The sequence below is a fragment of the Mercurialis annua genome, linkage group LG8, assembly GCF_937616625.2.
Source record: "Mercurialis annua linkage group LG8, ddMerAnnu1.2, whole genome shotgun sequence".
In the NCBI taxonomy this organism is placed as follows: domain Eukaryota; kingdom Viridiplantae; phylum Streptophyta; class Magnoliopsida; order Malpighiales; family Euphorbiaceae; genus Mercurialis; species Mercurialis annua.
In genome coordinates, this window is record NC_065577.1 from 38,907,594 (window position 1) to 38,935,189 (window position 27,596).

Sequence of the window (27,596 nt, forward strand, 5' to 3'; positions counted from 1 at the left end):
TACATGAATATCATATATTTTAATTATATCTTTACATGTTATACCACCTGATGTCTTTTCTTTTTTCGGTCAAATATCCTCCTCCTAAAATCACGTTGACCAAAAACAAATCAGGGATAAAATGGGATTCAAATTTAAAAATTTAAGAAAACACACATCTTATCTACATAATATTTTTTTCCTCATAATCAGAACAGTATCTCTATGGGTATTTTCAAAAAACAGAAGAAAAAACTTTGAAGAGAAACAAAAATGGAAGAAACGGAGGAAATTATCGTAGGCCGCGATGGCGTACTTAATCGTAATTAAAACTCATCATCTTCGTCCAATTGAATACTGAAAGTGAATATATTAAACTGATATACTAATATTTATATTCATGCAGTATCTTGGGGGTGGTTCTTATCATCAACTTATGGGGTGTCCATCATTTTATTAGTATTTTTGATGTTTGAGTACAATATAAAGAGCATCACCGCGATTCAAATCTGCTGTTTGATTTTCGGTTTCACTTACATGGTCGGACTTGGCGGAGCTGTTGCAGATTTTTCCTTCTTCGGCTCTTTCCGTATTATTACGGTTTTTTCCTTCATTTCCTTACTGGTAAGTAAGTCAGCATTTTATTATATTTTGGTAACTCAACTTTTTTGGGTGCAGATTTAATTAAGTGTATAATTTTATAGGGTACGCTCATGTTAACTGTACTACATGCGACATCGGCAAAACATCAATTTGGAGTTGTGTTAGTAGCCATAACACTAGCTTTATTAGGATCTGAATCCGTAATTAATTCTTACCGATTTTTGAGAAGAGATCAGTTTGATGAGCCACCAGCAGCTATGGGTTTCAGGATCACGCATTTTATATCTGATAAATGTTTTGCCGTGGCAACTCTGGTCCCGTTTATCATTTTGGAAGCAGAATACCAAGATTGGGGTTTCTTATTTGGAATTTGTTGCGCTTATAATGTGATAGGATTATTCTGGTTTTTGATTGGAAGTTCTGTTTATCGACCACAAACATGGGCTGATAAATCTTTTAAAGACAAAGACGAATTACACGAAGTCAAATACTTAATTAAAACCACCCCGTTGTTTTTAACTGACATTTTCTTGCACACCTCTAGTATTTTGTTTAACTACCTAATAGTACTTCAAGCCCTAACTATGAACAGGCGCATCGGACCCTTCGTAATACCAGCCAGCTGTTTCGGACTCTTTTCGATACCAACTGTATTTCTTTCGTTAGTAACTGTCGACTTTCTCATTATCCCACGATATAACAAACTTAGAATCTCTTTGGGTATCGGGTTAAGCCATGTCTTGACCATCCTCACTCTCGTGGCGTCTGCTTTGATCGAGTCTCGAAGGCTCCATCGTCTCGCAGACAATCCAGGTTCGACGATGTCAGCCCTATGGCTTATAATACCCGCAGCAGTTTTGGGGTTTAAGTTTGGATTTGATTTCAAAGGACACAGAAGAGCGTTCTGTCGAAAAAGGCGATTAGAAGGAATAACTAGTGTTGTTATGCGGACATTCTTAGTTGGAATGGGATATTTTGTGAGCATAATAATCATTCAATCATTGGTTCAGTTCACACACTGGCTGCCTCATAATATTAATGATGGAAGGTTGGATTATGTATATTGGATGTTGGCAGCGATCGGGTGCCTCAACTTTGTATTCCATTTAGTTTTTACAAAGAGCTTTCAGTTTCCCACTTTTAAATATTATGCTGGTGATGATCGTGATGATGATGAAGCTTCATGAACTGCTCATGCAGTTACTGGTTACAAGTAATGTTAATTTTCTTGATTTATTTCATTTTGATAACTTAATGTCAATTTTCTTTCAATTTCTAATTTTCTTTATCATTGTAGAAATAATTTGATTTTTTCCATAGCTATGATCATTATGAAGTTATTGTTTTGGTTGTTATTTCAGTTGGTTATTTACATTGAGTCATGCAGCTAGCATTTGTTTTATTATTATTTTCATGCTTTTGGACTTTGCATTGCATCATGTTAAATAATAGTACTGGCAGCTCTGGTTTATACATGATACTTCGGTGTTCATTTTCAATAGAAAAAAAAAATTAATCAAAAGAAATATAAGCAATTGAGCAAATTAATGTTTTAAAAGTAGCTTCGAAAACCAGGTTTATAAAAAATAGTGATAAGGTTTAAAAATGACCCTAATGTTTATCCAAAATCTCATTTGGTCCCCTTAACAAATGATAATTTATTTGCTAAAATAAAGAAATTCAAGTACAGTATTTAAAATAAAAAATTAGATGGCAAACGAATATAGTAATTTAAGGACTTACGAGCATGCAAAATCCTAAGTTAGCTAAAATCAGTGATTTAATTTTTCGTTTTAATTACCGTAGTTTAATTAGTTTTGTTTTAATGAGTAAATTATAATTTTACATCAATAAGAGAATTTGTTTTTCGAGATGATTTTTACATGTTTATTTGTTTATTTGTGTAAATTAAATAAAATCTTGTCTTAGTGAAAAATTAGTAGTATAAAAAAGGTTTAATTACATATACCATCTAATCTTTTTTATATGATTAGTTTTTACTAAATCAAGATTTTGTATTCACATATGTCCTTAAATTAATGCCACACAATATTAATTAATAAAACAAAATTCAATTCGAGAAACATTTAAGTCATAATTGAGATTTGAAAACATTAAGTGCTTATGTGAGACTTAGATTATACATCAGGATTATTTTTGTACATTTTAACTAACATACATTGCTATGTTGGAATCTTGTGGCGAGAAAACATGCCACAGCAGACATCTTCACGGAAATGGATGTTTCTGTTAACCCGTGTGTGTTTTTATTGAGAGGATATGAAACATAAAGATCCAAATTGAGATCGGAAAAATATAAAAGGGCCAAGTGAGATTTTAAATAGACATTAGAATCATATTTGTACCTTATTTTTAAAAGTTAGGCCTATTAACTAAAATCCCACTCACCTCACATTTTAATTCCTTTACAATTTTATCAATTCCACCCCAATTCACACATTATAATTCCAATTCCACACTCAAATATTAATTGATCTCTTTTTTATTTGAAAAAAATTCAGATCAGTCATATATTTTTAATTGTTTAATGGAAAATAGTTCAAATAAATACTTTAGATGATTAAGCATTATTGAAATGAAATCACGTGTTTCAGTATAAATTGAATAAAATTAAAAACTTTAAACTTTTATAATTCTTTTTTAAAAGTTTAGCTTTTTTTAATCACTTGACTTAAAATTTATAGTTAAGATAAAACCTACATAAGGTACATAAAAACAAAAAAAGAAATGAAAAACAACAATAACTAATAACATATGATAAACTACTATAAAATAAAAATAAAAATTAGAGGATGCTACGAGTTCGATCTCCCGATTCTCCTCAGGCCGTGATTTTTCTGATTTAATTTTAAAAAATACATACTAACTCCTGCTAACTCCCGCTAACAACTAACCCTAAAATAGGTCTATCTCTGATAAAAAAAAGAAAACAAATCCATGATTTCATGAATTTAGGAAGTTTTAATAAAACATAATAATATATATTAAAATTGTAATTAATTTTACATTTTATTTTTATTTAAATTTAATTACATTAAAATAATTATAGTAACGATGTTTTATTTTATTTAGGAAAAACCCATACGGAGGCCCCTCTACTTTATCGGTTTTATTCGAGAGGCCCCTACTCTAAAGTTCTTCACGTTCAGGTCCCTGTACTTGACAAAATCCAATTTTGGCACCCTTAAACTAACGGAAAATGGCAAGTGTGTCACGACCCAAATTACTGAGCCGCGACCGGCGCTAGGAAATGGGAGTGGTAGCTCCGAAACCCGTAGTAAGCCTAAAAATCGTTATTAATTTTTCGCAATTAAAAACATATTATAATATATAAAACGTTTTCAGAAAGCTCGTTTAAACATTTTATTAATAAATATCAAAATCTCATATTACTTTCTGAAAACTATTAAAACACGATTCGTCATAGCTAGGGTCTTACAGTGCGATATTTCATATCCAGCCTTGCCCTGCTTCTAGTCACAGTCACTACCAATTCCACATATGGTAATTGGTTGACGAAATCAAACGGTTAAAAACATAACTGTTAGAAATAACTTCTTATATCAGAATTCACATTTCAAATACCGTTTGAAAATAAACGTAAATCTTATGTAGACACCTACGGACTACTGCAGCTCTAAAGGACAACGTACTTTGTGTAAGTCAAACGACTTCCAACACGAAGGAGATGGTCTATCTGATCCGACTCCGATCACCTGAAAACAACAATAGTGAGGGGTCAATATTTGGGGAAATACTGAGTGAGTCTGCATTTTACTAATGGTATTATCATAAGAATATAGCATCGCATCTCAAAAAACAGTAATATAAAACATATAAACAGGTATTTGATCCGTACGAAACTAATATCCTAGCATGCGACACATCTCTCGAATAATCATTTATCATTCAACCCAATCGTAAATATCGATTGCGAGTTCAACTCGCTGGTGGCCCAGCCACTAGATACGGGGACTCTAGACTACACCGTAGCCGAGTGCTCACTCGTATCAAAATCATATACCCAATCGTAAATTTCATAATCATCAGCTCCCAGCTGTGTCACATCATTTCTCAAATGCAAACACACTAGATTGACTCGATACTGGTGATCACACAGCCTATTGACACCCAATAGGTAGCTAGTTTCTTCGGATCGCATACTAGTTCTCGTATATAAATCTTGATAAAACATATAACATCTCAATCAATCATATGTAATGCGATGCGTATAACAATATACACACACACACACACATATATATATATATATGAAAATAACTTTTATACTAATAATACACGAAAGTAAATTTGCCACTCACTGTGACGGCTATCCAAAACTGCACTATTATAATCCCACAAGCGTAAGCTCCATGCGTTGTCCAATCACATAACCACTCCGGCTAACTGGCTTGGTAGCTTGTCGGTACGTCAGTTACTTAATCGAGTTACCTATACGTTTAATCCATAAACGTGGACTTAGTATTCAAACTCCTAAGTTATAAACTTAGGTTAACATAATCGTATTTCAAATACGATTCTTAACTTTGATAATCTCTTAATCACACTTCTCTTTTAAACGTCCTAGTTTACGTTTTGATATTCAATCGAATCACGATTGATTACACGACTTGAAATTGTTTGAAATCGAGTTTCTGCGTCGCGTCAGGGCCCAGAAAGCCAAAATCAGGAATCCTCACTCGGCGAAGGACTGCACGTTCGTGCAGCAGTGTACTGCACGTTCGTGTGCAGTACGCTGCACGATCGTGTAGCCACACGATCGTGCAGTGTGCTACACGAACGTGTGCTGCACGTTCGTGCAGTGTGCTACACGAACGTGTGCTGCACGTTCGTGCAGTGTGCTACACGAACGTGTGCTGCACGTTCGTGCAGTGTGCTACACGAACGTGTACTGCACGTTCGTGCAGCAAACGGCTGCCGATGTGCAGCCCCGGGGTTCATTCCCCGCCCCATTTCCGACGTGCTTAAACGTCCAAAGTCGATTCTAACATGATTTCCATTAATAACCACTTCAAATTTCATCAAAAACGCCAATAAAAACGTGATTACGATTCGTTTAATTCGTTAAAACGAAATAACCTTTATTTATCAATTCTCATAATAAAAACGTCAAGCTTACCTCGATTTGAAACTTAGCGATGATAGAGAATCGAATTCTGAACGAATCGATATAAAGAACTCGCGATTTGGGCGAGAAACGGCGACGGAACGTATCGATTCACCATTTCCTTCTGCTCCTTCCCCTTTCATCTGGAATCATCTGATTCCTTATCAATTCATATATATAAAATTGGCTAATTGTCCATTTTGATTCTTCATTTCTTTAACTTAAACCAATTCTCCTTTTTAACTTTCTAATTTAACCCAATGGTTAAATTATCCTTTTAACTTAATTACTTATGTATTATTTATATTCAAATAAATAATACTAACCCAAAATTATTATTTTCCGTCAATAAATCTTAGAATTGATATTCTCGAGACTTACTTGGCTAATTTACGTTTTGGCCCTTGAACTTTTCAAAAGTTGCAATTTAGCCCAAAACACATCCGCGTCCAAATTTTAAAAGGTCTCTAATTGACCCGAAACTTGTACCACGTATACTATAAAACATTTCGCGGACCTTGGCGAAATAATTTCCATTTTAAGTCGTAGTGGCTAAATTACCACTTTAGTCCCTGTACCTTATTTCGAGCTTTTCTTGACATTTTTCCTTCTAATTCTAATTCTAACTTTAGAATTGAAATTTAATATTAAGTTTCTCGAAAATTATTTCCAATATCGCCACCCTGGCGAAACAGGACTGGACACGTAGTCCAATTAAATGCTTAAATATTTTGGGGTATTACAAAGTGAATCTCACTCTCCGTTAATTAACAGAAAACAGTGACATGGCGTTCCTTTGCATATATTAAAGTCTACATGGCATCAATTTTGAGGACTTATTTCATACAAAATCACAACTTAATAGAGAAAGTGTAAAATAAAATATATATGATGGCAAACATATCATTTTGCCATCATCTTTTTTATTTGGCAGGTCTGTATTATTCTCAAACTTCTGAGGTTAAATCCATGAACACCAAGTCCACCAACTTTTTGATTGCGCTTATTTATTATAAAACAAACCCATTTGCTCAATTTACTAACAAGGTTGAGTTTATATAATTTTAAGCTAAAGTAATAAAAGTCTTTTTTTTTCATTTTAGTTATCTCTACAACAAAACCCATAGATTTAAGCAATTAAACTCGGTGAAAAATTAACAAAAGTCATATTTTAACAGATTCTACACAACTTGAGAATTCCCAGGAAGCTCCCATGGCTCACACTTGTTGAGATCCATTTCAGCAGTGTAATATGGCGATAGTGCTCCATATTACATAGCTCAAGAATGAACCCAGTTCAACAAGATTGAAGAAAACATATAATAATTTTATTATTCTAAGTTTCTATCAATACCCACGTATCAGGATGTTAAAAGATTGAAGATTTCTATAAAAACGAAAACAAGAGAAAATATTTAGAGGAAGAGAAAAGATAGGTTGGATTATGGGATTTTATAGAGATTTGATGAAATGAGTGGGCAGAGGGATAAAGGGGGGAAATAAAATGATTTATGCGAACTGGATGTGATGGAGATTTAAAGGAAAATTTAATTTTTGACGAAGAAGATCAAGTGGAGAAGAAGAGCAAAACGCAACCGTTTCATGTGAATTACAAGTTCAGAGAAGAAAGAAAAAAATACTTTAGAGGTCCCTTAATTTACATGTATTTTATATATTTTTATAGGGATTAAAAGTTAAAAAATGTGACTATTTTTTTTACGCAGTGTCACATAACGCAAGTGAGTTTCACTTGCCATTTTCCGTTAGTTTAAGGGTGTCAAAATTAGATTTTGTTAAGTACAGGGACACGAACGTGAAAAACTTTGGAATAGGGGCTTTTCGAACAAAATCGGTAAAATAGAAGGGCCTTCGTATGGGTTCTGCCTTTAATAATTAATGCTTTCATTTTTATGTATTTTTATTAATTAATAATTTAAAATCACTTTTAAAGTACATAAAAAATTACTTTTACTATTAAAACTATAAAAAAAACATTAAATAGTGTTGTAATCAAAGCATTATCAATCTAATTCAATTGATTAAAACTATTATAATTCAATTAAGAGTATTTGAGATATTTATTTAGTTAATTACTTTCTTAAAATAGAAATAAGTCTAGAATTTAGAACGCATAAAATGAAAACATTCCTATCTTCTGTAAATGGAGGGAGTAATATAATAAGACGGTTTTGTTGAAATTTCATTTTATATTTTATCTGTAAAAATTGAAACTACATGGTAGCTAAATGAACTTATTTCAGTGTAATGTCATACAAATAACTTCGTTATTTGTTTTATTTATTATCCGATTAATATTTTTAAAATAATTTTTTTATCCTAACTTGTAATTTGAAGACTAGCGGATATATCATAATAATTAATATATTTTGAAAGTATCTCGTACTACTTGAAAAATGAATTTATAACTCAATTGTAAAAAGTACTCTTCATTTTCTAAATAATAAGGATATATCCTAATTATTATCTTTAAATTTATATTACCAACAAATAAATTCTTTTAGTAAAACTGACATTATTAAATTATTAATATATTTTATATTATTTAGTTCTTACACAATTATAAAGAGTTCCAAAACATATAGTTGGTTTCTTATAGTAGTTCTTATTTTAATTTGTTTGGTTCTTGTATCCTTTTATGTTCTATCTATATGAAAAGTCATAAGGATTTTTTTTAATAAAGGCAAATTTTTCATCAATAGAAATGTTAAAAATATAAAATATATGACTCCTCGGCAACTAAAAACGCCAATATAAGAATAAATAATATTACTGCAGAAGCAGTCATCGAAAAAGACTTTTTAACCACTATATGAGCATTCAATTACCATTACGACGTACAATCTGAAATTTAATTTTTGAAATTGAGAAATTAAGCTAAGGATATTTATTAAAACACTCCACCATCTCTATCATCAGTGCTCGAGCAATTAACTGTATTAATAAGAACCTGAAAATCACCTTCACAGATTAAATGATGATAATTTGTATGCAGCAGTTCATGTATTGATGTTCGTAATCCCAATACTTCTACCACATATGCCTTCACTACACTAGAAAAACGCCAAGCCCCATTCTAGATGAATTTATCTGTAATATCATGAACTACAAAGCCAATTGCCCTTATTTGAAAATTCAATTCTATAGCACCATGAAAATTAACTTTATAAAATCCCGTCGATGGCGGTAACCAAATAGAGGTAGTATTTCGAAATGCCCATTGGTCATCATTGTCACTACTAGAATACAGTCGATAGCGACAGATTTTGAATCCGTCGCTAAATCCTAAAATAAATTGGCGGGATGAAGCCCGCCAATTTTTTTTCACTTTTAGCGACAAATTTTGTAATCCGCCGCTCGTTAAATGTATTACGTTTAGCGACGGAAAGTGAATTTTTATTAAAAAAATTATAATTAAAAAATATTTATTGAAAAAATATTTATTAATTAAAATAATATTAATTAAAAATAATTTATTAAAAAAATAATAATTTATTAATATAATAATGATTTATTAAAAAAATTATTATTTATAAAAAATTATTATTCATCAATAAAATAATTATTTAGAAAAAATAATTATTTATTAAAAAATAATTATTAAATTCATAACTGAAATTTGAAAACAGTAAGTGCTTGAGACTTATATTATACATCTGGGTCATTTTTATATATTTTAACTAGCATACATTGCCATGTTGGAATCTTGTGGCGAGAAAACATGCCACGACAGACATTTTAACGGGGATGTTTCTGTTAACTCGTGTGTGTTTTTGTTGAGAGGTTATGAAATATGAGGGTTCAAATTGAGATTGTAAAAACATAAAAGGGTCAAGTGAGATTTTGAATAGATATTAGAGTCATTTTTGTACATTATTTATAAAAGCTAGGCCTATTGACTAAAATTCTACTCGCCTCACTTTTTATTTTATTTTTTCAATTTTACTATGATGTTGTAATTTTGTCAATTCCACCTAAATTCACACATTTGAACTTCAATTCCATCCTCAAATATTAAATTGATCTCTTTCTTATTTTAAAAAATTTCAAGTAAGTCATATATTTTTAATTGTTAATTTAATGGAAAATAGTTCAAATAAATACTTTAGATGATTGAGCATTATTGAAATGAAATTATGTGTTTCAGTTTAAATTGGATAAATTTAAAAAATTTAAACTTTTATAAAAAAAATCAAAAGTTTAGTTTTTCTTAATCACTTCATCTGAAATTTATAGTTCAGATAAAACCTACATAAGGTACATAAAACACGAAAAATAAAATAAAAAAAACACTAATAAGATATGATGAACTACTATAAAATAAAAATAAAAATTAAAGGATGTTGCGGGTTCGAATCCCCGATTCTCCTAATGCCTTGGTCTGCCTAATTTAACTTTAAAAAATTGCATACTAACTCCTGCTAATCCCTATAACAACTAACCATATAATAGGTCTATCTCTGATAAAGAAAAAGGAAATCCATGATTTCATGAATTCAGGAAGTTTTAATAAAACATAATAATACTATTTTTAATGTTATAATTAATTTTACATTTTATTTTTATTTAAATTTATTTATATCAAAATAATTAGAGTAATAATGTTTTATTTTATTTATATTAGTTAAGTCCTTCAACTTACATTACTACTTCCTCCGTCCATAAAATATACGTTTGTTTGATTTACAAACGTATTAAAAAAATAGTTTATTTAGTTAAAAGAATATTAGTTTCCTATATTATCCATATCAAATAATTAATGCATTCATTTTTTTAATATATTTTTATTAACTAATAATTTAAAATCACTCTTAAAATACATAAAAGATTACTTTTATTATTAAAACTATCAAAAAAAAAACATTAAATAGTGTGTAATCAAAGCATTATTAATTCAATTCAGTTGACTAAAACTAATCCAATTAAAGTATTTGAAATATTAATCTAGTTAACTACTTTTTAAAAATAGAAATAAGCCTTTTAGAACGCATAAAATATAAACAAGCTTATCTTCTGTAAATGGAGGGAGTAATATAACTAGATGATTTTGTTGAAATTTCGTTTTATAATTTGTCTGTAAAAATTGAAACTACAAGGTAGTTAAATAAACTTATTTCAATATAATGTCATAAAAAATAACTTACTTATTTGTTTTATTTATTATCCGACTAATATTTTAAAAAATAATTTTTTTTATCTTAACTTGTAATTTAGAGAGTAACTGATATATCATAATAATTAATATATTTTGAAAGTGTCTCGTACTACTTGAAAAATGAACTTACAACTCAATTGTAAAAAGTCCTCTTCATTTTCTAAAGGAATTTTTTATATAAAATACTGTTTTTTCTACAACTTTTATTTTTTAATTACCCTTTCTAAATCTTTATATTTCATACCAACTTTCTTTTATTTTCTACACTATGTTTTCTAAAATTTTACTTTCTATATTAATTCTCATTTTCTAACATTTTCTTTCATTATTTTTATTTTTTCACCATTATATTTCTGCACTTAATATTTATCATATACATAATTTTAGATTTTTTTATTTTTTTATTTTTGAAATCCGTTACAATAAGCTAGTTCTGCAATTTTCCTGCAATTTTTAACGGGCGGTGTTCGTACTACGAGAAACGTACTAACAATATTTTTTACAAATCATTAGGTTTTTTGTGTTTTGTTGCTCAAAGATTAACTTCACAAAAATTTGGCCACATTTCATATAAATTGAGGCAGATTTCATGTAAATTTTAAAGTTGTCCTAATTTTTACCAAAAATTAAAAATTTACTTACCGAATGCTTAAACTCTAAGAAACTCGCTATAATAAGCTAGTTCTGCAGTTTTTCCGCAATTTTTGACGGGCATGTTCGTACTACGAGAAATGTACTAACAATATTTTTTATAAATCATTAAGTTCTTTGTGTTTTTTTGCTCAAAAATCAACTTCACGAAAATTTTGACATATTCCACATAGATTAAGGCTCATTTCAGGTAGATTGAGGCACATTTCACGAACATTTTAGTTTGTCCTAATTTATTATCCAAACTTTAAAATTTCACTTATTGAATACGAAAACCGTTATTGAATACGCAAAATTTTAGTTTGTCCTAATTTATTATCCAAACTTTAAAATTTCATGTAAATTTAAAGTTGTCCTAATTTTTAGCCAAAATTAAAAATTCACTTATCGATGCTCAAACTCTATAAAAACTGTTACACCAACCTAATTTTGCAAGTTTGTCATAATTTTTGATGGGAGGTGTTCATAATACAAAAAATGTATTGACGATCTTTTTTACAAATCATTAGGTTCTTTGTATTAACCGACTTAGCAACATTAGATTCAAATTTGATTAACAAGTCAGTCCCTCCTATGAACAAAATCGATTCGAAAACAATTCCTTTGTCCTTCAAAAAAACCGCAGCATGTAAAACCGAACGAATATCCTTTACACGCACAATCAAAGAGTTTGATAATTCCGAAATAGTTTCAGAAGAAGGAGAATATGATAAAGGTTCAATCCCTAATATCGCTTGGACATATGATCTCATGTCCCGAGTTGCTGGATTCAAAATCTTCATAGGAGCTTCAGCATGGCGATTAGCTTGTCTTGCAGGAATGGTTTGCTGAGAATTCCTATGACTTTGAGGATATTTAGGTTCGAAAGCCCTAATTCGATAATATCCAATACAGACTTTGTTGAGATGAAGTCTGACAGTAGCAAAAGCTTCCTCTGGGTTTGGACGAAATAAACCAAATCTGCGATTCCTTACGTTCTTTTTCCGTGCTAAGGTTACCCTACCTGCAACCCCAAACTTTAGGAAACCTTGTTGCAGGTGGATATAATTCCATTCTTCAGGAAAATTCTCAAAATAAAACACTAGGTGAGATACGTGTTAATCCTGGCGATGGAGGGAAGGGTGAGAGGTGGCCGGAGTTTGGTGGTTGAAGTCATATTACTATTTAATTAACTAAGATATTAAAATTACTCATATATCACTAGAAATATTGATATTTAATTAACTAAGATATTAAAATTAATCAACCTTCGGGGCCATAGTTCATAATCGGAGGCTCACGATCTCTATAGAAATGAAACTTAGTCGGTTTCATGCCGGTTTTAGTTTATAATTTGGCTTTGAACAAAGGGTCAACGCGCTCCCTAAATTTGTAACACAGGGTCATTTAACCCAATTTATACTTTTTTAAACAACTAACCCTAAAACTCATTATTTTTGGGTCAAATAACCCCATAATTTTTATTTTTATTTTAAAAGACAGGTTTAGGATAATTATATCGCAACAATTAGGGTAGTATCTAATTACTTTTTTGCATCCCTAACCTCCGATTTGTATTTTACGCGTTTTGAAGATACAATTATGGGGTTACTTGACCCGAAAATGAAGAGTTTTGGGGTCAATTGCTCAAAAAAGTATAAATTGGGTTAGATGACCCCGTGACACACGTTTAGGGGGCGCGTGGACCCTTTGTTCATTTGGCTTTTCTATCAAAAATGTGTATGTGACATTTTGCTTTTTTCCCCGCGTCAATCAGTTTTTACTTATTTTTATTTAAAAACTTACATGTATGTATATAATTTTTTTCGGTAGGAAATTTATAAGCTAAATCATGCACTGTATCGATTTTTAAGATAAAAATAAGAAACAAAATTGGATACCACATGTATTTCTTGGTCATAAAATCTCCCTTTCAAAGAGATTAAAATTAAATTATATATAAAAAAAATTAAAGTTCGGTGACCAAGATAAAATAAAACTATAGTTTATGCTCCGTGAAAATCAAGTATCCTTGTTTAAGATGTTTTTTGTTTTAATCATATATAAAGTACACCGTGTCAAAGATCAAGCAAATATTTTAAAAACCAAAGTATTGGAAATCATATGGCCAGGCAAATCTCTTTGCTAGCAAATCATATGGCCAGACAAATCAAATTTTGTACCAATTTAGACTCTATTAATATAAACCATATATATGCATATCACGCTTGGACTCGCATACTCAAATGTATAAAAATTACAGAACCATGAACTAAAAGAAATCCAGATTATATTACATCCATAAAGTTACTTAACATAACATAGTTAATTGAAATTAGTTTCTGAAATTAGTAATTGATATTACATTTCGAATCTGCACAAGCAAACAAACTTATAGCGCCAGTTATAACTAGCATGAGCAGTTTATGAAGCTTCATCATCATCATGATCATCACCAGCATAATATTTATATGTGGGAAACTGAAAGCTCTTTGTAAAAACTAAATGGAATACAAAGTTGAGGCACCCGATCGCTGCCAACATCCAATATACATAATCCAATCTTCCATCATTAATATTATGAGGCAGCCAGTTTGTGAACTGAACCAATGATTGGATGATTATTATGCTCACAAAATATCCCATTCCGACTAAAAACGTCCGCATAACAACACTAGTTATTCCTTCTAATCGCCTTTTTCGACAGAACGCTCTTCTGTGTCCTTTGAAATCAAATCCAAACTTAAACCCTAAAACTGCTGCGGGTATTATAAGCCATAGGGCTGACATTGTAAAAACAGATTTGAACTCACAACTGCTATACTGTTTCTGTATTACTCTGAGTTTTTTTTACAAACAAAATCAAAATGGCCTTTATATAGACTTCAGCCACTACTCTGCTAAACAAAACTGAAAAGCAATAAATTCTATCAAAATCATAACTATCACCCTTTGGCCTTTCAACTACAATAGACCCTTGAACTTCACTAACGTCTAAATTTAAAACCCACAAAGTAGATAACATTTAATGTTTATTCAACAAAACTCCCCCATAAACTTAAATGATTCTACCATCCGTCATGCCAATCATCTTTTTGTATTTGTCGAGAAGTACTTTCGGTAGTGGTTTTGTGAAGATATCCGCTACTTGATCCTGACTTGCCACATGCACCAATTCCACACTTCCTTCCTTCACATGGTCTCGGATAAAATGAAAACGAACATCGATGTGTTTGCTTCTCTCATGGTTTACTGGGTTCTTTGCCAACTCAATTGCTGATTTGTTGTCAACTTGAATTACGGTTGCACTCAGTTGCTTTCGCTCAATCTTGCTCAACAAATTTTTAAGCCATATCGCATGACATACACACCAAGATGCTGCCACATATTCAGCTTCACACGTCGAGAGCGTCACAATCGGTTGCTTCTTTGAAAGCCAAGTAAATGCAGTATCTCCCATAAAGAACACATATCCTGATGTACTTTTCCGATCGTCTATGTCTCCACACCAATCGCTGTCGGAGTAGCCAATTAATTTGTAATTTTCTGTTTGCGAGTAGAACAACCCGTGTGACACCGTTCCTTGGATGTATCGTAGGATTCGCTTCAACGCCTTCCAATGTGAATAAACTGGCTCCTCCATGAACCGACTTACAATGCCGACACTTAAAGAAAGATCCGGCCTTGTACATGTGAGATAGCGAAGGCTACCTACCAAACTCCGGTATTTACTCGCATCGACACGTTCTCCTCCATCAAACTTTGAGAGTTTTGCACCTGGTTCCATTGGTGTTGAAACTGGATTGCAATTTGTCATTTTGTACTTCTTCAAAATCTCTTTTGCATATGTCTCCTGTGATACAAAAATACCTGTTTCTACTTGTCTAACCTCCAAACCAAGAAAAAACTTCATTAAGCCCAAATCTGTCATCTCAAATTCCCGTGTCATTGTGCCTTTAAATTCTTCTATCATCTCATCATTGTTACCCATAAAAATAAGGTCATCAACATAAAGAGCAACAAATAACACGTTACCTCCATTCTTCTTTGTGTACAGGCCATGCTCATAGGGACATTGCTTGAACCCATTTTCCTTGAAATATGTATCGATACGTGTATTCCATGCTCGCGGCGCTTGCTTCAATCCGTAAAGCGCCTTCTTCAATTTCAGCACCTTCTTTTCTTCTCCGACTTTCATGTACCCAGGTGGTTGTTCAATGTATATGTCTTCTTCAAGTACACCATTCAAGAAAGCCGACTTGACATCCATTTGATATATCGGCCATTTGAATTGAGCAGCTTGTGAAATGAGTAATCGAATTGTTTCCATCCTCGCAACAGGAGCAAACACCTCGTCATAGTCGATTCCTATCTTTTGCTTGTATCCCTTCACAACTAGTCGCGCCTTGTACCGTTCTATCTCGCCTTGAGCATTCATCTTCTTCTTGAACACCCATTTCACACCTATAGGCTGACTTCCTTTTGGCAATTCTGATAGCTCCCATGTGTTGTTGCGATCAATCGCCTCAATCTCCTCGTTCATGGCAGTTTGCCATTTCTTGTCTCGCACCGCCTCTTCAAAGCTGATATTTTCAGAATCTGCCAAAAGACATACAAGGTGTACCTCATTCGTTGAATCATACAAATCTTGTAAACTTCGCATTTTGGGTTGTCGTGGCTCATCTTCATCATCAGTAGTTTCAGAGTTTGTTGGTATGCTTGTTGGTGCAACAACTGATGATTCTCCAACTTCGATGATAACCTCCGTTGAATTGTTCCAGTCCCACTCGCTTGCTTCGTTTACTCGCACATCACGGCTCACTGTAACCTTCTTGCTTAATGGGTCGAGTAGCTTGTACCCTTTTGTCTTCTCATCATACCCAATAAAAATGTACTTTTTGCTTTTGTCTTCGAGCTTCGTTCTTCGTTGATCCGGTACATGTGCATAAGCCACACTACCGAACACTTTGAGATGAGAAACTGTTGGCTTTTGTCCGCTCCATGCCTCTTGTGGTGTTTGATCATTTAACTTCACATGTGGACATCGATTTTGTACATAGATGGCACATTGTACAGCTTCTGCCCAAAATTCCTTCGGCAGCTTCTTGCTCTTGAGCATTGATCTAACCATGTCGAGAATAGTACGATTCTTCCTCTCAGCCACACCGTTTTGCTGAGGAGAGTATGGTGCGGTTAGAAATCTCCTTATCCCTTGCTCCTCGCAATACTCCATGAAAAGCGTCGAAGTATACTCGCCACCTCTATCGGATCGTACGGCTTTGATGTGTCTACCAGTTGCCTTCTCCACCATCATTTTGAATTTTTTGAACACCTCGAATGCCTCAGATTTTTCTTTCAAAAAATAAACCCAAGTTTTTCGTGAGAAATCATCAATAAAGGAAATAAAGTACCTTTTACCACTAAAAGATTTGGGGGTGATTGGTCCACATATATCGGTATGAATCAACTCGAGAGTATGTTTAGCTTGATATACTGCCCTCTTTTGAAACGAGATTCTCGTTTGCTTTCCAAGCACACATTCTTCACAAAATTTGCCCTCGTAGTTCAGGTCCGGCAGCCCGTGCACCATATTTTTATTTGCTAACTCTTTTATACCACCATGATGTAGGTGACCAAAGCGGAGATGCCACAATGACGCCTTGTCTTCTACGTCTATTTGCAAACATTTTTCTCGCACGCTTCTCAAATTCAGTTTGTACATCCGATTTCTTCCCATCTCGACTCGAGCAACCAGACGCCCTTTGTTGTCCTTTAAGTGTAGTACCCGGTCTTTTAAAAGTATCGAGTAACCTTTCTCCGTTAGTTGCCCCATACTCAAAATGTTGGTCTTGAGGTCTGGTACGTAATAAACATTTTGGATAGACCCTATCAAGCCATCTTTTTGCAAGTAACAAACAGTACCTTTGCCTTTTATTTCCACCTTTGATGCATCTCCAAATGACACATATCCATCTTCAAGATCTTGCATCTTTTCGAATAGGTACCTGTGACCGCACATATGGTTGCTTGCTCCTGAGTCGAGGTACCACAGAGTGCCATTATTGAACTCGACTTCATTTTGAGCCATCAAGAGAACGCCTTCATTCACTTCGTCTTCTAAAGCTAGATTGGTTGTTTCTTCCACCTGTTTATCGGTTGTACAATCTTTTGCAAAATGCCCCATTTTACCACAATTATAACATTTGTCGGAATTGCAATCCTTCGCATAGTGACCATACTTGTAACACTTGTAGCACTCGATGTTGGAATAGTTCGACCGACCGCCTCTTCCTCGACCACGTCCTCTTCCACGCCAATTTGGCTGGCTGGACTGTCCTTTCTCCTTATAGTACCCTTCATGACTGTTGCCTTGACCACCGCGACCATTTCCACGACTTCCACGGCCACGCCCTCTACCTCGAAAATTTTGAGAGTAGAGTACCTTTTCGTCTTTGATTGATGCCTTGGTTTGAAGTGCTTGCTCGAGTGTCTCCTCCTTTTTCTTCTTACGCTGTTCGTGTGCCTCGAGAGAACCGGCAAGCTCGTCAACTGTGAGCGTTGTAAGGTCCTTTGACTCTTCTATTGCACACACAACATTCTCAAAATTGTCAGTTAATGATCTCAAAATCTTCTCCACAACTCGCGCATCCGTCAACGTTTCGCCATTGCGAATGAGTTGGTTTACCACAGCTTGTACACGCGTGATATAGTCAGATACATTTTCTGACTCCTTCATCTTCATGCTCTCCAACTCGCCACGAAGAGTTTGGAGACGCACTTGCTTAACTCTGTCGGCTCCTTTGAACACTTTTTCTAAAATGTCCCACGCTTCTTTTGAAGTAGTTGCACCAGCAATTTTCTCAAAGCCCGACTCGTCAACGGCTCGGAACAGCATGTATAGTGCCGCCTTATCCTTCGATCGCGCCTCTTTCAACGCCTTGTTTTGAGCCGCCGTATATCCCGTTGTATTTGCTGGTTCTTCAAAACCTTCTTCGACCACCTCCCACGCATCTTGAGATCCGAGAAGAGCTTTCATTTGAATGCTCCAGTTCTCGTAGTTCGCCTTCGTTAGTCGTGGTAGCGACATCTGACCCATCACATTCGCCATTGGCTCTGATACCAATTTGTAAAAACAGATTTGAACTCACAACTGCTATACTGTTTCTGTATTACTCTGAGTTTTTTTTACAAACAAAATCAAAATGGCCTTTATATAGACTTCAGCCACTACTCTGCTAAACAAAACTGAAAAGCAATAAATTCTATCAAAATCATAACTATCACCCTTTGGCCTTTCAACTACAATAGACCCTTGAACTTCACTAACGTCTAAATTTAAAACCCACAAAGTAGATAACATTTAATGTTTATTCAACAGACATCGTCGCACCTGGATTGTTTGCGAGACGATGGAGCCTTCGAGACTCGATCAAAGCAGACGCCACGAGAGTGAGGATGGTCAAGACATGGCTTAACCCGATACCCAAAGAGATTCTAAGTTTGTTATATCGTGGGATAATGAGAAAGTCGACAGTTACTAACGAAAGAAATACAGTTGGTATCGAAAAGAGTCCGAAACAGCTGGCTGGTATTACGAAGGGTCCGATGCGCCTGTTCATAGTTAGGGCTTGAAGTACTATTAGGTAGTTAAACATAATGCCAGAGGTGTGCAAGAAAATGTCAGTTAAAAACAACGGGGTGGTTTTAATTAAGTATTTGACTTCGTGTAATTCGTCTTTGTCTTTAAAAGATTTATCAGTCCATGTTCGTGGTCGATAAACAGAACTTCCAATCAAAAACCAGAATAATCCTATCACATTATAAGCGCAACAAATTCCAAATAAGAAACCCCAATCTTGGTATTCTGCTCCCAAAATGATAAACGGGACCAGAGTTGCCACGGCAAAACATTTAAGAGATATAAAATGCGTGATCCTGAAACCCATAGCTGCTGGTGGCTCATCAAACTGATCTCTTCTCAAAAATCGGTAAGAATTAATTACGGATTCAGATCCTAATAAAGCTAGTGTTATGGCTACTAACACAGCTCCAAATTGATGTTTTGCTGATGTCGCATGTAGTACAGTTAACATGAGCGTACCCTATAAAATTAGACACTTAATTAAATCTGCACCCAAAAAAGCTGAGTTACCAAAATATAATAAAATGCTGACTTACTTACCAGTAAGGAAATGAAGGAAAAAACCGTAATAATACGGAAAGAGCCGTAGAAGGAAAAATCTGCAACAGCTCCGCCAAGTCCGACCATGTAAGCGAAACCAAAAATCAAACAGCAGATTTGAATGGCGGTGATGCTCTTTATATTGCACTCAAACATCAAAAACACTAATAAATTGATGGAAACCCCATAAGTTGATGATAAGAACCACCCCCAAGATACTGCATGAATATAGATATTAGTATATCAGTTTAATATATTCAATTATAGTATTCAACTGGACGAAGATGATGAGTTTTAATTACGATTAAGTACGCCATCGCGGCCTACGATAATTTCCTCCGTTTCTTCCATTTTTGTTTCACTTCAAAGTTTTTTTTTCTGTTTTTGAAAATACTAATAGAGTTACTGTTCTGATTATGAGGAAAAAATATTATGTAGATAAGATGTGTGTTTTTTTAAATTTTCAAATTTGAATCCCATTTTATCCCTGATTTGTTTTTGTCAACGTGATTTTAGGAGGAGGATATTTGACCGAAAAAGGAAAAGACATCAGGTGGTATAACATGTCAAGATATTATTATAATTTTAGGTTGAGTTAACATGCGTGGGACATATAGAATACGTTGCCCGCCACCCGACCGAAAGACTCACTCGCCATGTCAGGTACGCGACACGCGTCGGATCCGGATTAGTCAGGACGAAACTCTGAAAACCGGATGAGCTTATCCAAAAGAATGCGTAGGACATACAATACGTTGGTCATATTTGGCGCATTAAAATGTTTTTTACATTTCAATAATTTTCTTTATTATATTTTTAATAATCGAAGTTTTATTTTCGTTTGAAAATTATTCATTCATTTCTTGTATAATTTTGCTTATGTGGCAGCAAAAACATAGTTGCTGATTCAATTTTGCCATATAAAAGTACAACGTCATAAGTAAAACAATAGAATATTATATTAAAGATAAAAGATACAAAAAAATCTCTATTGTTTTCATAAAAATACACATCACTCCTTTTATTTTTTAAAGGGTAATCTCCTGAAAATCCCCCAACCTTTCAATCCCCTTTCGTTTGCACCCTCACCTTTTAAAATCCTCAATTTTACCCAAATTATCACCTTTCATTTTCAATTGCACACTAGAAGTATTAAATTAGCATTTTTTCACTGGAAAAAAGTTCAAATTGATAATTTATATTTTAATTCATATTCTAAATAGTTTTCAATGTTTGAATTTTACCAATTAAAGTGGTAAAGTTGAATAAAAGTGGACGTAAAATTTAGTAATTTATGAAATATTTTTTTTAGGAAATATGTGTTTATTGTTGAAATTTAAACATTGAGAACTATTTAGAATATGAATTAAAATATAAAGTATCGATTTCAACTTTTCCGGTGAAAAAGGCCAATTTAATATTTTTAGGGTGCAATTGAAAGTCAAAGATGGTAATTTGGGTGTTATTTGGTGATTTTGAAAGGTGCGGGTGCAAACGAAGGGAATTTGAAAGGTGAGGGGTTTTTCAGGGGTTAAGCCTTTTTTAAAAATATGATAAAGCCTTTTTTGTTTTAAATAGAACAAATAACTCTTTTCATCCAGTATCATTAGAGACACTCGTTAATAGCTGACATGACTCTTATAATTATATAGAAAAAAACTCTTATAATTATACAGGGAAAAAGTTTAAAAATAATTTTAATATTTAAAATATTTACCGAATATTTGAGAGGGTAAGTGTCCCAAAAGTAAACTAAATGGGTATATTGTTCGATTTTAAAATAATAAAAGTTTAATTGTTCAATTTTAAAAACAGGAGGACATAATTATGCCCAAAAAGGATAAAAAGACTAATTTGTACTTTTAAGAAAAATTCGAGAATTTTTTTATACCTACCTATATAAAGTTTTGCCTAAAATAAATAATTAACTTTCTGTTATAATAAAAATAAAAATTACACTATAAAAATATAGCAATAAAGTGTAGATATTCTATAATTTGTTTTTTTTTGTTTAAATAATAGATATATTAGCACAACCACAAGAAATGGTAGGCAAAAAGCAAAAAACGATTACAAAGTCTCAAACTCTCAAGAAGAAATCTAGACTCCTAAAAACATCGTTGCTATCATAAACAAAAAAAGAGTTGTGATATTTATAATGTATCACACTCTTATTTATACAAATGCAAACTAAGTCCGACTAATCTGTCGCCTCGTTAATTGCAAAATATATTAACACTCAGTTAATCTTTTATTTTCTTAAAAATGAATAATGTTAATTATCAAAACCAAATAGATTTATGTGATTGACATCTACAAAAAAAACCTTTAATAACATAAAAAAAGAGTTCGACAAAAAGAACACAATTGAATTGGCGCAGCTCATATTTTGAAAATACTAATAGAGGTACTGTTCTGATTATGAGGAAAAAATATTATGTAGATAAGATGTGTGTTTTCTTAAATTTTCAAATTTGAATCCCATTTTATCCCAGATTTGTTTTTGTCAACGTGATTTTAGGAGGAGGATATTTGACCGAAAAAGGAAAAGACATCAGGTGGTATGACATGTAAAGATATAATTAAAATAGGCCTAATTATTTAAAAAATCCCACCTTTAAATAATTTTTCATTTATACCCTGATCTAGAAAAAAATTCATTTGTACCCTTTTTTTGATTTTTTCGTTTTCAATTGTACCCCAAAATTTTATTTTTTGACAATTTAATTAATTAAAAAATGAAAACATTAAAAATAAATAAATAGAAGGGTTATATCATCTTTTTTCTATTTAAAAAAATACAAATAAATTAAAAAATGAAGGATTATTTTAAGTTTTTTCTAAATAAAAAAGTTCAATTTAGTGCTTTAGGGTAGAGTTGAAAACGAAAATTCAAAAAAAGGGTACAAATGAATTTTTTCCTAGATCATGGTATAAACGAAAAAATATTATAAGGTGGGTTTTTTTTTAAGTAATTAGACCATTAAAATATATGATATCATGTAGCAGTTCTTCAAATAAAATTTTAATTTTAGGTTTTTTTTATGAGAAATTTTAGGTTGAGTTAAAATTCGTTGGACATATACAATACTTCGGTCATATATGGCAGATTAAAATGTTTTTTACATTTCAATAAATTTCTTTATTATATTTTTAATAATCGAGGTTTTATTGTTTGAAAATCTATATCTATATTTATATTTATATACTTATATAATTGAGAGGACCAACGGAGGCTTTTTATTGATTCTCACTAAATAGAATTTTCTCATTAATTCTCACCAAATAGAGTATTCTCATCGGTTTCCACTTTTTTTAAATCACTTATTTAAACTACATTTATTTTAATGAGTGTTCTAATCTATATTAACTTATGATCTCTACAGATTATAGTGTTCTAATATATATTAAATTCTTATATCTAACTTTTTTAAACTACTTATTTTAATTAAATTTTTTTAATTAGCTTTTCAATTTCAGTTATGTTTATTCAATTTTTTTTTAAAATTCTATTACACTACAAACTCTTTTTACTCTATTTTTATATTAATCGGCAAATTCAACTAATTAACATGTTTCCACTATTTACAGTAAAGAATCTAATTTACTACAAGAAATACTAGAATTAGCAACAAACTTTTTTACTGCTAATAGTGCTAAACTTGTTACTATTAACATATAGCAACAAAAAAATTGTGACATGTTGCTGCTAATAAAACATTGCCTTAAATAATTGGTAACAAAATTTACTGTAAAATGCTGCTATAACTTAACTAATGACAGCAACTTTCAAAATTAATGCTGCAAAATATTTTTTAGCAGCAAAAAAAAAATTAGTTGCAAAAATATTTGTTGCAAAAAGCAGAATTTTTTGTAGTGTAAGTGGCATGTATCACACAAATTTTGTACCATTTTAAACAATCAAAATTATAGTCTTAAAATCAATTAAGGGAGAAGAAACCTAAAATCCGGTAATCTATACCGGATTGCTAAACACCGCCCCTTTTTACTTAGTACCGCACAGCCACATTACATATTTGCCCTTTTCACTTTTTCAATAGAAAACCAATTCATAAAAAAAAACCTAAATCCTCTCAACTCATTCAACTTTTCACAAATTCATATTTTACGAAAATGTCGGATTCGGAACGAGATAGAAATCGACAACCTCCGGTAAGTTTTTTTTTTATTAATTTCGATTTTTTTTGTTTAAAAAACAATTAAAAAAAGAGACGTCGGGATTTCACGTCCCCTCCGGAGGAGGGAACGCCGGAAACCGGCGTCCCCTCTTCCGGAGGGGACGTGAAATCCCACGTTCCCTCCGGAAGAGGGAACGTGGATTGCCCACATTCCCTCCGGAAGAGGGAACGTGGATTGCCCACGTTCCCTCTTCCGGAGGGAACGTGCGGCGTCCCCTCCGGAAGAGGGGACGCCGAAAACGGCGTCCCCTCTTCCGGAGGGGACAGCGTAGACCCACGTCCCCTCCGGAAGGGGGGACACCGTTTTCGGCGTCCCCCCTTCCGGAGGGGACGTGGGCGTCCGGCGTCCCCTCTTCCGGAGGGGACGCCGGACGCCCGTTCCGGGATTTAAAAAAATTTGAAATTTTTTAAAAAAAAAATAAAAATTTAAATCTAATTATTGTTTTTTTAAAATAAAAAACAATAAAATAAATAATTATTTGAAATAAATTAAATAATTTTAGAAATTTATTTAATTTAATATATATTATTTCTATAATTTAAATTATTATAATTGCAGGGCGGAAAGCGTAGGGGGAAGTCGTTTTTTGCCCCAGAATTAGGGGGATCGGGAGCCCGTCACGTTACGACGCGTAAAGTTTCTGCCTCAGCTCGACGGAAGAAACAAGCGCATACTTCTCCCGATGACGTCCGCATTTCTGTTGAGGATCTTAGAGAGTCTGATGATTTTGAGAGCTCAGAGGACGAGCCAAGTGAAAAAATTTACATTTCTAAACGGAAAAAGGGTGCAGGTGGTCGGTTCGTTGGCGACTCGTCATCAGGTAAATATAATTAAATGATTATAATTAATTTAATAATATTGTCAAAAAAATTAAATGTAATTTAATTATGTTTAATGTTATTTTCAGGGTCGAACAGACGACCTGAAGAGGTTGACGTGTGGACCGTTACTGGTCCAGTACCTGGTGGACCCGAGGATGACACTGTTATTCCTAGTTTTCTCGGGCATGTCGCTTCTCGGCTATGGGATGGGGCGGACAGAGGCGTGCTGAAGTGTCAGACTAGACATGGAGCTCTGAAGAAGCTGAGACAGTGGTATGAGACGGCCTCAGAGGAGGTTAAGGTGCTGATAGACGGGACTGAGATATCACATCTCCCGTTTATCATGTTTGATCATCTGGATATCCCGCTCCTTTCTGCATTTGTGGAGCGATGGCAGCCAGATACAAACTCTTTTCACATGCCATTCGGGGAGATGACCATCACATTACATGACGTGTGGCATATTCTTCGGATTCCAGTTGCTGGGGCTATGGTTTCAGGTGCGATATTCTGTTATATTTTTTACATTTAAATTTTGCGTTAAAATTAAAATTTATTATTAAAATATTTAATTTGAGATTTTGTAATTTATTAGGTTTAATAATTCTTTAATTACGTCTCATTATTATGTTAGGTAAATTTAATATTATTTAGGATAAGTTAATTGTTTTAGGTTATTTAATAAAATATTTAGACAAATTAGTTGTTTAATGTGGATTGTGTTTTGGTTTGCCAATTGTAATTTCTTTGCAGGACTTCCCTGAAAAATGGGTGATGCTCATTTTTAGGGGAAGTGCTGCCCAATTTTTTCTAGAAATTTACGTACCTATTGCGTGATATTAATTTAAATTGCGAAATTATGTTTTCAGGTCAGCCGAATAAGGCTCAGCTGATGGCTTACTGCGTACAGATTTTAGGTATTTTACCAGAGGATCTGGTGAGTAAGACGAGCAAGCATTTTGCCCAGGGAGGTGTGCTGATTGAGTCGATCATCAGCTTATGTAGGCATGGCCGTACTGCAGAGGTGGAGGCAATAGCCTGGATCTGGTTGACGTTAGGTTGCACTCTATTCACTGACAAGAGTGGCCATCGGATTAGACCTGCAACCATATGGGAGGTGCGGGAGGGAGTCACAGATACGAGTACAGTTTCCTGGGGCTCAGCTACACTAGCTTATCTCTATCGGCAGCTTGGAATCTCATCGAGAGGAGACTGCTCGGGTTTGACTGGGTGTCTGACACTGCTGCAGACATGGATTTATGAGTACTTTCCATACTTCCGGCCCCAGCGAGAGCGGCTGTTGATCGAGTCTCATCTTCCTCGAGCTTCTAGCTAGAGTGCTACTGGGTCAGATTGTTCAGCCACCCGACTTCGGTCCTTGCGAGCTCGTTTGGACACGCTGACTGCTGAGGAGGTATGTAAATTTGTTAATTTATTAGTTAAATTTTATTTTATTACGATCGCTATATTTTAATTTTTGTTTTGTAATTTTTTAACAGATCACATGGCTCCCTTTTGGCGGCGAGCCTGCTGCCAGCGTAGAGCACACTGCATATTATGGCTGGATAGCGTACCGGGACATTGTCGAGCCGTACATGCCGTCTAGGGTGCTGCGACAGCTGGGTTATGTGCAGACTGTACCTGTGCCAATTTGTCGGCCAATAGGGGTTGTTAGGTCCTGGAAGTCACTCAAGTACTCTGTGGACATGAGTGTGACGATTGCGGTTGACATGTGGAACGCTTTTCCGGTCATGTACAAGCTGCCGTTAATGGGATTTGAGGAAGCCCACGTTATTGCTGGAGGATGCCATCCAGTGTACCTGGACTGGTTCGAGCGCCATTCGCACCCCCGTATCCTTCCTGGCAGAGATCTTCCACGACGACATCCTCCCCGCAGCAACAACGATTATGTAAGTTTTCATTTTATAATTTAGTGAATATTACATATATTTAACATATTGAATTTACTTGTCTATTTATGGTATTACAGTGGATGACGCTGGTGACCACCGAGTTCGAGCATTTCATCCAAAAAGTCAGCACGATTACCGCCCAACATAGACAGCACTGCGAATTTGACGGCATTCCGGAGTTGGAGACTGAGACGGAGGAGGCCAGCACTACTTTGGAGAGAGTCATTGCCGCTTGGCGCAGTGCTGACTGAGTGCTGTTAGTATATGTTGTATGTTTATATTATTAGTACTTTTTTCTGATTATGGACTTGTTTTTTTTTTAGATGTTAATTTCTAGAGAATTTTTTTATATTATGTACGTGTTTGTTTTTATGCAATTTTACAATCAACTCAATCTGCCATACCTATCAAACTATCCCATTGCTCTCTCCTATTAGCATATAAAGTATGCCAAGACTGAACAGTATGGTCCCTGTGCTGGAACCACAGGGTGGGAATTGGTGGGACAGGAAAATTATCCTGCAAATTCAACCTAACAAAATGAGCGCGTCCACTAATATACAATATCACTATCTCCTTCGATGGTCGTGAGTGAACCTCAGAGGAATGCAAAGGCAGAACAGTAAACGAAGAGAACCGCGTCTGTCGTAGCGTCCCGCCTTGTATGTAAATAACAGCTGCATTGAAGATAGTGGCAATAGGGAACAAGTCATCCAATACCTGCATCCATTTAATAAGTCAGAATATAAATATCATTTTTTATAAAAATATAATAACTTTGTGATAAATTTATATAATTCAATTAAATACCTGCATCCAGTAGCGAGGGCCACACTCTAGAGGGGACGTGGACTTGGGCGTCCCCTCCTCTAGAGGGGACGCCAATTTTGGGCGTCCCCTCTTCTAGAGAGGACGCCCGGCGTCTACTCCAGAAGAAGGGACGCCC

General features: G+C 33.8%; 3 protein-coding genes across 3 annotated transcripts; 2 read left to right on the top strand and 1 right to left on the bottom strand.

The window, feature by feature from the left end:
- Positions 1-164: 164 nt before the first annotated feature.
- LOC126661108 (protein NRT1/ PTR FAMILY 2.3-like) lies at positions 165-1,937 on the top strand. Its single transcript, XM_050354890.2, has 3 exons — positions 165-301; positions 386-603; positions 684-1,937. Exons 1-3 carry the CDS (start codon positions 253-255, stop codon positions 1,767-1,769), a joined length of 1,353 nt encoding a protein of 450 aa, XP_050210847.1. The 5' UTR covers positions 165-252; the 3' UTR covers positions 1,770-1,937.
- Positions 1,938-18,901: 16,964 nt separating this feature from the next.
- LOC126662052 (protein NRT1/ PTR FAMILY 2.6-like) lies at positions 18,902-20,067 on the bottom strand. The gene is made up of 3 exons (XM_050355938.2): positions 20,019-20,067; positions 19,717-19,934; positions 18,902-19,636 (listed from the first exon to the last, which is right to left on the bottom strand). Exons 1-3 carry the CDS (start codon positions 20,065-20,067, stop codon positions 18,902-18,904), a joined length of 1,002 nt encoding a protein of 333 aa, XP_050211895.2.
- Positions 20,068-23,850: 3,783 nt separating this feature from the next.
- LOC126662053 (protein MAIN-LIKE 1-like) lies at positions 23,851-26,671 on the top strand. The gene is made up of 6 exons (XM_056104181.1): positions 23,851-23,889; positions 24,475-24,736; positions 24,824-25,237; positions 25,607-25,957; positions 26,090-26,151; positions 26,237-26,671. Exons 1-6 carry the CDS (start codon positions 23,851-23,853, stop codon positions 26,669-26,671), a joined length of 1,563 nt encoding a protein of 520 aa, XP_055960156.1.
- The last annotated feature ends 925 nt before the right edge of the window (positions 26,672-27,596 follow it).

Bases quoted from the DNA above. Each gene is read 5' to 3' on its own strand.
- LOC126661108 (XM_050354890.2), top strand. From the start codon at position 253: ATGGAAGAAACGGAGGAAATTATCGTAGGCCGCGATGGCGTACTTAAT. The intron at 302-385 runs GTAATTAAAACT...ATATTCATGCAG, and splicing joins CCGCGATGGCGTACTTAATC to TATCTTGGGGGTGGTTCTTA. The intron at 604-683 runs GTAAGTAAGTCA...ATAATTTTATAG, and splicing joins TTTCCTTCATTTCCTTACTG to GGTACGCTCATGTTAACTGT.
- LOC126662053 (XM_056104181.1), top strand. From the start codon at position 23,851: ATGTCGGATTCGGAACGAGATAGAAATCGACAACCTCCG. The intron at 24,737-24,823 runs GTAAATATAATT...TGTTATTTTCAG, and splicing joins CGTTGGCGACTCGTCATCAG to GGTCGAACAGACGACCTGAA. The intron at 25,958-26,089 runs GTTTGACTGGGT...CTACTGGGTCAG, and splicing joins ATCGAGAGGAGACTGCTCGG to ATTGTTCAGCCACCCGACTT.
- LOC126662052 (XM_050355938.2), bottom strand. From the start codon at position 20,067: ATGGAAGAAACGGAGGAAATTATCGTAGGCCGCGATGGCGTACTTAAT. The intron at 19,935-20,018 runs GTAATTAAAACT...ATATTCATGCAG, and splicing joins CCGCGATGGCGTACTTAATC to TATCTTGGGGGTGGTTCTTA. The intron at 19,637-19,716 runs GTAAGTAAGTCA...CTAATTTTATAG, and splicing joins TTTCCTTCATTTCCTTACTG to GGTACGCTCATGTTAACTGT.